Raw genomic sequence first — 12221 nt, 5'->3', positions numbered from 1 at the left:
TTTAAAACTGTACATAGTATTATTATTATTATTATTTTATTACTGTTCATCATCATCGTCATCGGTTTTCAGTTGATGTAAACTTTACAATGTTTTATTGCATTTTCAATAAAATGCAGGCCATTTTACACGAACAAAGTATTATTATTCATCTGCTCAATAAAAATACTACCAAAAATTGCTATAACCATAGAATAGCATCTAATCTGTTTTAGTGAATGCAGCATACTCGACAACTTCCGGTCATTCAATCGTAAAGCAATTAGATAGAGACGGAAAAACTTTCTTACACTCTTCTTGAACAATAAATTCAATTTTTTTGTAAAAATAATAAAAAGACACGAATTAGTTTTTATTTTATTTAATATTTCATGATAAAATTTGTTGCCAGATTCAGTGTTTGATAATCAAGACAGTAAAATTGATTTTTCGCACTTCTACACGGCTGCAAAGAACAACAGAACATACTTTCCTTTTAAAATCAAAGATATTTTAAATATTACAAAAATTATATGTCAAGAACAACAAAAATTTCATAGCCATTGTCTTTCTTTACAATCTTCATGTTGTTTAACGTAACTGCTTTCACTTCCATGCGTTGAATGTGTTTGGAGACGTCAAATGATTCTCCCCATGCACGAGCTGTCATGTAGCCATCCGTAAGATTAAAAGAAATAATTTTTATATAACGAGGAATAAAAAACGGCTCGCCATTGAATGCAGCAAACCATTCGTTTAAAAAATCAAATAGCATTGTTTTCTCATCGCTGCCTCGCACTTCAACGTCATATGAAAAGCATGCATCAACTTTGTTCAAATCAGTCAAATACGCAAACATTGCCATGGTTACCTAAAAACAGAAACCATTTCAATATTTCTTTAAACTTTAAAAGTTTTCATTAAACAACACGCACTTGTTCGAACGCTTCAATTAAATTATCACCCCACGCATGAAGCATGATATCTGCCGTGTGATCCAGATGCTCATATTTTATAGTAGCATTAAACGGGCAATCTGTACTGCTACGCACTAATGCATCTTCTTCAATAGGAAGCTCTTCACTACCATCACTTAGCATTGGTATCAAGGCTTCAAAATAGCTTAATTTATGCATATGCTAACATAGTAATTCACATTATAAAATGTATTTTTCGTGACTAAACAGCAAAAATAAAAGGCATAATATCAAAAGTAAAAATGAAATTTTACTCTTAAGTGACTTCAACTAACAAATACTACAAAACATTGTCCATCTGTATAAAATAAGTAGTTCAGTGAAAGATTAAAATTCAAAATAAAATACGTTGCATTTCTTAGTGAGATGTTAAAACACAATGCCAGTTCATTAATAAGTTTAAGAATACTAAAAATGCTGCCGCTTTAAAGAGATCAGTTACTTTTCGAATCATTCAAAAAAAAGAGAATCTTTAGAAGCGGCAGTGACAATTCACATTAGGCAAATATATTATTAAATAAAACTGTGTATGCTCCTGAATTTTTCTTTGGCTTCGTTCACATTTAAATGTTCGTCATTCACTTCATTTATGAACTGCCAGAAATCATCGGCGGACTAAATTTCAAAACCATATTACAAATAAAGACAAAAAATAGCAATGATAGTACAAACATCAGCAAACGAACGCAGTAGACCAAGATTCGGTTCAAATACGGATTGTACATCAGAAAAGTAGATGACGAAAGACAAGAATTCTCGCATATCGGGTCACCTTCTTCTGGTATATATCTAAACCGTTATCAAATTGCTTAAAACATGTCACTTTATCCAATTTTTTACACATGATAAATATGAACAACACCAAAATTGTTCAGCGGAAATTTATCAGTGTAAAAAATAAAGCTCTAATTTCTTACCCATAAAACACACAACGGTCAGTATCAATCACCTCTTTAATTTTGTTCCAAATAAAACGACTGATGTAACGATAATGGCGAAAGAAAGGTAACACCTTCCAATTTACGCTATTCTGCACGTCCTACAACACAACCAAACAAACATCTGAACATATGCAACCTTAATAAACGTTTCACCTTACTTGAAATGACTGCACAAGACAAAACCTGGTGCTTTTCGTGTTCATAAAATCGTAATCTTCAAAGCAAAAGCTAAGAGCTTCCAGTAAATAAAACAGTCTTTTATTTTCTATTGTGTAACGATAGCACTGAATAACAAAAAAGTTAATAATTTCACTGTAGAAATTTTAAAAAACTTTACGCACTACTTCACCGCCACTTTCTGTACGTTCGACAGGCATCGTGCGACGATTGTTCCTTAAATCTGGACTGAGTTCTTCATAAGGGGCAAGAACCTGCGAATCATGAGGAGTAGCATTGGGACCAATGGATTTTAAAAACTCTTTAAACCGACGTTTATCCTCGGAAACCATTTTGCAAGAATAAGTCTCTAACCTAAATTTATCAAAGCGAATAGTAAAAAAATAACCGATTTCAGATGCTACTAGTACCGGACATCAAAGTTGCAGTCTATTGCATTGTCACTGAAAATTTCTCTGAGAGGTCCGTAAGCATAATCGTTTAGCAATTTCATCTTGAATTCCACCAACTTGACCAAAATGAAGAGATCGTGATCGTACCGACGTGACTATAATATATAAAAATATAATTACATATGACTTATTATAAGATCGCTCATTTGAATTTGATGTGTTAAATAACAATAAGCTAAATAACATGCAAAAATAAGTTATACTAAGCAACTGGAAACAACAATAAACCTTCTATTTACCAGCTAAAATGAATGTAAACAACAAATGCTATATTTACAGTACTAATTACAGTAAACATAACGTAAGTACTTTAATAAAACATGATTATTTATTTTGTGACACATTTGTTAAATAATAATATTAAATGAATTTAGTCTGTAAAATAATAATTGTCACATGTAATCATGACAGCGTTTTGATAACAAAGCCGCATTTAATACACAGTTAAATATTTTCGTTGGTTTATTATCAGCATTGTTTTCAAGAACGTTTTAGAATGCATGGCTAAAAAGATCTTTGGATTGATATTTTTGAGGAACAGCATCTAAATTTGAAAAGCAATCTCGTAGTATTTTTAGCTCTTCATGTACAGTTTCTAACTGTATAAAGAAAGAAAATGCAACAACTGCACTTCAGTGGATTTACGATGTGTAGTTTTTTGAATTAAACAAGTAGCCATGATAAAATTTTCTGTTTGCTAAGTTGCAGAAAACAATGAAAATAGTCGTTCATGCAATGATTTTTAGAAATATTGATGAAAAAAAATAAATAAATAATTTATGCAAATCTGTGAATGAAGTTAATTTCGACTGTAAATTATATTTGTACCAGACACCCAGGTGCTGAGTGTCCTGTGGTAGGGAATCTTAAATATCACCCATTCCAGACACGGCAGAACGAGAACCTCCACTGCAGGATGATGAGAAAACCGATCGGCAGAAAGGATTCATGTGGCACTTGATTGTCAAAAAGGTTATGGTAGAGAGTTAGCGTAGAAGAGAGACGTTGTTGATTCTGGTGGTGTTGGTGATCGTCTGTTTGTCGCTCATGGTATTGTTAATCATGATTAGTGACGGTAGCACGTTCTAATACATGTTTTAACTTACTGTGTTGTTTTTTTTGTTATCCTGAATCTCTTCCTCGCAGCGTGAAAGAGGTCAAAAGATCGCTGCAAATTGCAGTGACCGATGTGGTAGTTCTGAAATGGAGTCCGACACGCCAACTTCCACTTGCGACATTGCCTGCTTGGCATATTGTTGCAAATGTATATTTGCATTCATGCAAATAATACCAACTAATAGGTTTATGGATTCTGTTTATTCAAAGGACAATACAACTATTTGCTTTTATGCGATATATTCGAGTTGAATGCACTGCACGAAAATACTGTGCCAAGTAATGATAATTAATCATAATCATACTGTTACGCTCATGCCTGCATAATGAACAACATGAACATATTAATTTTCATATGGTCCTTCGGATCGAATTCTTTTCGCGAGCAGTTCAACAATTTTATCACTTGTGTAGCTTCGATTTTTATGTAAAATCGCACTTTGAGTAGAAGCATTTTGAGATGTGTTATTAGAATTCAACGGATCGCCTTGTAACGATGTGTCTAAATCACATGAAAATGAATTTCCCAAAACAAAACAGCATAATGAGAAAAAACTACCTTCTTGTTGCGATGATGGCTGCATATGAACTGGTGCACATAAAAGATCGTCAATTGAAGTTATTATAATGTTGTTACTTTGCTTCAGTTGTGAATGTACTCTTTTGAATCTCTTAATTAAATTTGTATCCGCCATTTCACCTACGGCTTTCGATAAATCTTCAAGTACACATGCGGATATTTTGAAATCTGTCGTTGGAGAAGACAAATCAGTAACAATAAGTTGCTCAAGTAACTGAATAGCTTCGTGCAGCCGATTCAAATTTTTCAAAGCATAACAGAGTAAACCACGACTTAAAACGTTATCCTCTGGCTTCTTCATTAACATTAAAATTTCATATGACATGTTGGGATTTTCTATCTTTAAGCACAATGCACTCATCATTGCTAAAGCTTTTCCCGGTACTGGAACCTTAGTGATGCAATTACCAAGAAACTGCAGGCCGAATTCACAAGCCTCCTCCGTTGCCTATGATATGAATGCAATAAAAATTAATATGCAGAAGCATCTTGAATATTACCATTTTATAACATGCAGCAGTGGTGAGAATTTGCAAGGATCTTGGATATGGATTTTTTAGCATACAGTCGCTATTTTCATAAATTTTCCAAACATCAATTATCGCCTGGTAACGTTCTTCTTTATATAATAAATCCATACAAACGGTGAAACACATGGGATGATTAAAGAAATTGCTCAGCGCCTAAAAGTATGATGTAACTTTGCTGCAACAGAATACCAAGCGATTGTAATTAAACAAGTAATATAAATAAGATGAATTATAATTAGAAAAATAATTTTTAAATGCTAACGCAGAAAATTGTCTCATCGTTTACACAAAAACATACAGGATCTGATATTAAATCATAAGCCAGATCTGGTTTCTTAGCACAATGCAGCATTCGCATAATTACAGATCCAAACTGATAAATAAATATTTTCATGCGCTGACTCTGATCATTATATCGGTAACACATTTTTGTAACAATATGAATCTGTTCTTCTGTTTCAGCAAGACATACGGCATTTTTCAAATCTTCAGTGTAAATAAACAAAGTGTTGTTAGGAAGGAAATAATGCTGCATTCTATTCCAAAATTGCTCTAAATAAGAAAGAAAAAACAATTTTTTCCGATACAACTATCAGCTAACATTGAACATTGTAACCTTGTGAAATGTTCAACTTTCTTCGACGTGCATTTCGGAATATGTCGAAATCAGTAAGGCCAAGACTTTTATCAGTAAAAAGAAATCGTTCTACAATTCGAATATTCAAAATTCATTTCATCGTTTTCTCATATATTCATTACGTACCTTGTCTACAACGTCGCAGGTTAAAAAATAATTTGAATATATTTTTACTGAACATGAAAAACGAGCAATCTAAAAAGTATGGAACTAATTATTTAGTTTTTAGGCTAGATTTTATTAATAACATTACCATGAATGTACAGTACTCAAAATGACATTTTACCTTCGATTACTTAGTACTCAGTGATATGATTAGAAAAAACTATGTATATTAAAATACTTAGTGGAATATTTCCCTTTATGGTTTAACTTGAATAATTCTGGATTTGGTTCCTATATTTTTTGCTCCTTTTATTAACAACAATATTCCATTTACTTCACAAACATCTGAATTTTATTAAATCATTAATTTTATAATTTTAATTATTAATATGAAAATGACATATAATTTATAAATTATATATAAAAAAAATTTCTTTTTAAATTCATTAAATTACAGTCAATCGCTTTTATACGATACTAAGTATGTAGAATAAAGCAAGCATTTTTAATATTGACGTACTGTATCTAAAATAAGATTTTCAAGATGAAATAAAGTCATTATGAACAGTCACAATATTCTTTATTTCATTTAAATTTATTTTTAATAATTTATCATGAAAACAGCGATGTAAATATGAAATATATGTTAGTAAACCAGCTGCTTTTTATAAAAGAATATTTGTTTTATTCAGCATAAATTTGATGGTGGAGTTTGGATAATCATATTTTGATATACTTTTAATTATAATTCTTGATATTACAGTGAACATTACCAGGTAAACTATGAAATTGACTGTATGGTCTATGATATAATATTAGCTCATGAAAATCATTAACATGTACTATTTAGTGAGCACGTGAATTATTCTTTAAAAGTTAATCGATTATCTATTTTAAAATGTCTCTATGGCGAATTGGTGGTTTGATGAAGCGTGATGATTTTAGATATCTGAAAAAGTTTAGCACCAGTGCTGTTGCAGTTAATGGTTTTATACTTTTTGATGTGATTTGGTTTTAATTGCACGTATGCATTTTAGTTTGCTGATGATGCTTTTTCATTGGGAAAATTAAATCATGTTGCCATCGCTTGTCCAGATTTAAAAAAGGCAGCAGATTTTTACAAAAATATTTTGGGCGCTGAAGTTAGTGAACCAGTGGTAATGGGATTGATTTGTTTTGTTTTGTTTTGTTTTTCTAATACATAGAAATAAGCAATACGTATTTTGGATGCATGAGTAAATATGTACGTTTATAAATTTCTCAATCTGAATAAATGAGAATGTTAATATGTAAAGTATTTGAGAGGAAGAGAATGATACGGGACAGCTTTGTAACGTTGTTGCAATTATGCTTTAGCGATTTTTAAGTGACAGAAAATTTTTATTAATATTGAAACTTGTTCTTTGAGGAGCTTTATTGCATTTTTATAGAATCTTCCTAATCATGGTGTAACAACTGTTTTTGTCAACTTGGGTAACAGCAAAATTGAGGTAAAGCGGTGATATGGTCCGTTTTTTAAATTTTATTTTAAACATGTTTTAGCTGCTACACCCGCTTGGAGATAAGAGTCCGATTTCAGGTTATTTAAAAAAGAACACATTAGGAGGCATGCATCACATATGCGTTGAAGTAATTTGTGTTGATCGCTTATTGTATACAATTGTTTTGATAATTTATTCAGTGCACTGTTTTATTGAAAAGAACTTGTACAATTTAGCATTTTGGGTTACTTTTTAACTGTTTGCATAGTTAACTGGATGTATTTTTAGGATGAACTTGTATATTTATATTTATATTTTATTTTTATTGAGGTTGATAATATTGAGAAGGCAATTGCAAATGTGAAAAGCAAAGGTATCAAATGTTTGGCTGAGAAAGCTTCAATTGGTGCTCATGGAAAGCCAGTAATGTTTCTGCATCCAAAAGATTGCAACGGTGTTTTAATTGAATTGGAACAGGCATGATTATTAGTTTTATTTTATCTCACCGTAGATCGAACGTTCATAAACGATGATTGATTGCATACGTCATTGATCTGTTGCCATTGCTGATTTATAGTTTTTTATTTTTTCTTGATTTGCTAATTTTTATAATATAATTATCAATGAAGTAGACGAATATTGAAAATTCGTATTCTGTAATTGGTGAAGTTGGAATGTTTCGATGTAGATAAATATACATATAGTTAATGAAATAAATAATGAGAATATCAAAGTATAATAAATTTTTTAATTATTAAATTTGAAGCTTACTGCAAAATTTACTCAGTGTGTAATGTCGGTAGCGGTAGTGTAATATAAGTTTATGGGAAATAAAGAAAGGTACATTACTGTTTGTATGAAATAATTGGAATAAAATGCTGCTTTCTTTTAAGCAATTTTTATGCATTTAGTAGGGATGGTTTTTATAGAATTGTTATAATGGTTATTTCAAATAAAAGCGTGATGATAAATTTCAAGCCATTTCAACTATTGATTTGAAGGTAAAATTTGTAATAGAAAATTGTGTAATGTTTTGGACTGTTCATTGAATGTATTTTATGAGTATTGTAGAACAATGTTGTTATTTTATATTATAGTGAAATAATTTATAATGACCATAAATTGAGCATTATTGTGATTGTTTGATGATCAGTAATGGTGTCTGATTTTTAATGCAACGTGGAAAGTGGCAATTTGAAATTGCAAAATTTCTTGCACGCAATAGGGCCATTGCGTCGGTTCAGAGCACAGTTGAGAAGGTTGTCCCAAGTGATGTGAGTATTTTTGATTTTTCACTTTGAAAAGTAAGTAATGATGAATTTCAAAAACGTCATTCCGTGTGGAAAATGTATTCAAAATATTTGATGCAAGAGAATGGAAGTTGGAAATAATGAATAAAGTTGCGCGTTCGTTTTCATTGTCAATACTCCATTCTCTGACATGCCGTATCTGCTTGGAATTGCTTACTATGAATAGTTTTAGTTTCACAGGCGTTGTGTGCTCGCTTTTTCATTAAAGCAACGCATTTTCATATTATCAGCGTGGCAATGAAAATTCATATTATGCAGATTATGCTTTTTTCTTTCTAATTTTCATTATTGCGTTGTTTAATAGCAATGAAGCAATGAAAATTTGATACTCGACATGTTCATTTTCACAGTGAACTTGCTGAAAATGTCGATTTTATTTAATTTTTTCCATCTTCTTCGTTGTCCGAAAAATTTTCTTCTTTTCCATGTATTTCACTAAAGAAACACTACGGCAATATATTTTTGTTCTTTTTTTTTGAGGAAGAAATATTTCATTTTTTGTTCAGCAAAGTTTATTATAACTTTGATTTTAATAAGTAAGATCAATACATACACCCAAAAACAATATATATATATATATATAGATAGATAGATAATTTATTTTTTTATGTAAAATTGTATTGTATACTGCATTGTATTGTTTGAAACCTGTTGATGATGGACAACAGTCTGTTTGCAGACAAGAAAGATAGCGGCTTTCATGTCAACTGCTGTTGCCAGAAGACCGTGACTGGTCAGTTTTGAAAATTTACAGTAAGATTTAGTTTGTTCTTCACTTTCTTGATAGACATTGGACAATACATGTGATTTATTTATAATATTTACATATATGTATATATATATATTTATTTATTTATTTGAACAAAGAATCGAATATTATACAAGCGACAACGATGAATACGAATTTGTTTAATACTAATGATCATTCCACTTTAATTTTTGCAAAGTCTTTGCCTACAGCTAGACCTTATCGATCTGTTGCATTTAAAACATGGAGTGTTGGTGGTGCAAGAAATTTATTTATTAATAATTGTCAATCGTTACCAACAAGTGGAAGAACTTCTGTTGGTTGTGGTTCGTCTGGTGTCGAAGAAAAAAACAATCAATTGCTTGGATATTATGTAAATGGTGGTAATTATAGTGCACCTCCGTCTAGACGATGTTTGAATAAAAGTTCAACAGTTTTGCAATCATGCAGTGCGGCTGTTGAACAAACTTTCCATGAAAATGATTATAATGATAGAAATAAATTTTTGGATGAGAAAATAACAACAGCTGCAAATAATTCACAATTAGGGTGTTGGCAATCAGTGGATGAGGATGTTTCAAGAAAGAGATTGATAAAAACTTTACCGAAAAAGTTGTCGTGGCAATACAAAGAGCATTTTGTTCAAAATGTACATTCTACCGATGGATCGTATTTCGAAGCAGCAGAAGAAGAATGTTCTTCAAATTTTATTCCAAAAAAAACTTTGCAAAGGCAATGTCGTCAGTGGTTTCAAAATACGTTCAAACAAATGAATTCCAGGAAGAAGAAAAAAATGAACAATCAACCGAATTTTCACCGTATTCGGGATTCTTTTACAAAAAAGCAGACTACTAGTCATTATGGAAGTGCTGAACGATCAACAGCACAAGTTGTTGAATGTCTCTTTAGTGACAATGATATCTCTAGTTGTGATACTGTTCCAGAGCAGCATTGTTGTATTTCATCAGATTATTTCGATTTTAATGCAGAACGTCTTGAAAAGCTGAAAAAACAAATGGTAAATGGTTTGTTCACTGTTTTTAACTGCAAATGTTTTGTATATGGATAGATTGATGTTGTATTTGTAATCTTCCATTTTACTAACTAACTTTTAGGTGGTGTGAGCGCGCACGCTAGTGCTTGACATTCATAGCAATGCATTTTTCATATGTAATTAATTTTACGAATTTGGATAGTTATTGTCATAGAATGTGAAAGTTTAACAGCTTGAATGACAGTTGAAAATGGAAAATTTTTGCACAATCCTTCCTAATATTGTTAAAGCTTATCGAGTGAGCATATTGTTCATATTTAGGCATGTATGAATCAGTTCCTGAAGATTGATATTTATTCAGTTATTTATCGGAAATCAGTACTGTATTTGTATGCAATTTTCTTTATGATGCATATGTAAAATTTGTTCCAAAAACTTCTGTATAATTTGACTTTTGTTTTTAGTATGAGGAATGGTTGTTTCATTTCGTCTTTTTCCATTATTTATGTAATTTTTAATATTATTATTCATCAATGAATATAGCAAATGATTAGTTAATTGTGATCATTTATGAAAAATGCTTAATTATTAACAATTGAAATGCAGCATGGCATGTGTTTATTTGCAAAGTAGTGAAAATAATTTTTAAATTAAATTTACTTTTGTATTGTTGATGCTTGTATTTGGTAATGTGGTGATTTTAAAAATAAAAAGATGGCTGTCGGCTTTATTGAAATTAAGTTCAACCGTAGAATTAGCTCGTAGAATGAATGCATGAACAGAAGATTGAATTGATTATTAAGTTTTATTGAAATGCTTTTTTCTATTGAAATGGTTATAATAATAATAATGAACGATTTTGTACTGTAAAGTAATAGAGATGAATTATAGTAAAATGTTTGATGAAAATTTTCCAATATGCAAACAGTGATACACTTAAATTGGGATTGATGACCGAAGCTTAAAGTAAATTTGTATGTTTATTTGCAGGCGACAGTACGAAATGATGACATAATGCTTATTCACAAATTGCATCAATTGGAAAAGGAGATTTTTATGAAAAAGCAAAATATACGAGGTGAAGAATATTGATGTAGAAAATGAATTGTGATGAATGACAATGTTTTAAGTGATTAATTAATTAATTAATTAATTAATGTATTTTATAGAAAATTTATTGAAAAGAAATATGGAATATTCAGAATTGTATTGTCGTAGTTTCAGTTTGCCACGATGTTTGAAATTTACACGTGTCAAGCCGTCTGCACCATGGTATGGTTGGTAATAATAAGCAATGGAAATTGCAAAAATGTTTATGTTATTTGTTGTAGAAGATTATTTCTAGCTTTGCAAATTGGTGGCATAAATTGACGAATGAGAATTTTAGATCCAGTTTTCAAAAGTGCAAAATGGCAATTTTGTTCTGAAAAGCTGCTGCTGACTGACTGACTGACTGACTGACTGGCTGGCTGGCTGGCTGTTAATGTTGTGCTTCATGTATTTGCTATTTTCATCATTCTTGTCAATTTATTTGTTTTGTCAGTCGATAGAAAGCGGATTGAGCGCTAGCTGCAAAATTGTTCCATGTGCCTACACGTTAGCGAAGGTGGACAACGCCCTGTAAACTGGATTATCATAAAAGCACAATTGCCTCAACGACGAAAGTTGCTTGACCTCGCAGACAATTGAGTAAACAGTTATTGTCAGCTTTTTTTATTTGTTCAAAATTTCCTACATTTAGCTAACATATTTCTATTTATTATATTCTTGTCCATTGTCCATTTCATCTGTCTATTCATACATGAGTATAATTTAAATTATGTGCAGTGGAAATTTTAAAACCATTTAATAAATTAATAGTGATAAATTATTGAACAAAGAAAAAAAAAGAAATATATTTATTTCGTGTATATATATATACATACAACGATACTTGATTTTGAAGAATAGGTGCACGAAGAGGTAATTTAAAATTTAAATATTGCATTATTTTAAAGTAATAAAAGGAGAAATATGTTTTATTTTTATTTCTTTTCAGTTTTAGCATTTATGTGTAATTAATAAGACAAGGTTGTATTTATCAAAAAATAATCAAGATTCCAATTTCGAAAAGTCCAGCAGTTAAGTTCTGCTCTGTTCAGTTTTTCATTTTACAACATTCTTCTCTGCATAAGAAACATAATCTGTAAAAGTA

The 12221-nt window shown here is 30.7% G+C and overlaps 4 protein-coding genes across 4 annotated transcripts; 2 read left to right on the top strand and 2 right to left on the bottom strand.

Annotated features, from left to right (window-relative positions):
* Positions 1-508: 508 nt before the first annotated feature.
* Tsp_10016 (protein archease) lies at positions 509-2567 on the bottom strand. Its single transcript, XM_003373122.1, has 6 exons — positions 2485-2567; positions 2239-2428; positions 2056-2181; positions 1874-1995; positions 915-1101; positions 509-850 (listed from the first exon to the last, which is right to left on the bottom strand). The coding sequence occupies exons 1-6, from the start codon at positions 2565-2567 to the stop codon at positions 509-511; spliced, it is 1050 nt and encodes a 349-aa protein (XP_003373170.1).
* Positions 2568-3986: 1419 nt separating this feature from the next.
* Tsp_10015 (hypothetical protein) lies at positions 3987-6053 on the bottom strand. Its single transcript, XM_003373121.1, has 7 exons — positions 6011-6053; positions 5516-5584; positions 5369-5458; positions 5051-5304; positions 4723-4905; positions 4202-4670; positions 3987-4144 (listed from the first exon to the last, which is right to left on the bottom strand). Exons 1-7 carry the CDS (start codon positions 6051-6053, stop codon positions 3987-3989), a joined length of 1266 nt encoding a protein of 421 aa, XP_003373169.1.
* A 319-nt stretch (positions 6054-6372) lies between these two features.
* On the top strand, positions 6373-7708 carry Tsp_10014 (methylmalonyl-CoA epimerase). The gene is made up of 5 exons (XM_003373120.1): positions 6373-6473; positions 6532-6651; positions 6925-6984; positions 7037-7123; positions 7306-7708. Exons 1-5 carry the CDS (start codon positions 6393-6395, stop codon positions 7456-7458), a joined length of 501 nt encoding a protein of 166 aa, XP_003373168.1. The 5' UTR covers positions 6373-6392; the 3' UTR covers positions 7459-7708.
* A 1234-nt stretch (positions 7709-8942) lies between these two features.
* Tsp_10013 (conserved hypothetical protein) lies at positions 8943-11312 on the top strand. Its single transcript, XM_003373119.1, has 4 exons — positions 8943-9018; positions 9153-10051; positions 11018-11105; positions 11197-11312. Exons 1-4 carry the CDS (start codon positions 8943-8945, stop codon positions 11310-11312), a joined length of 1179 nt encoding a protein of 392 aa, XP_003373167.1.
* The last annotated feature ends 909 nt before the right edge of the window (positions 11313-12221 follow it).

The sequence above is a fragment of the Trichinella spiralis genome, assembly GCF_000181795.1.
Source record: "Trichinella spiralis strain ISS 195 chromosome Unknown Scfld6, whole genome shotgun sequence".
Lineage (NCBI taxonomy): Eukaryota > Metazoa > Nematoda > Enoplea > Trichinellida > Trichinellidae > Trichinella > Trichinella spiralis.
This window is presented reverse-complemented; position numbering and strand designations above follow the sequence as displayed.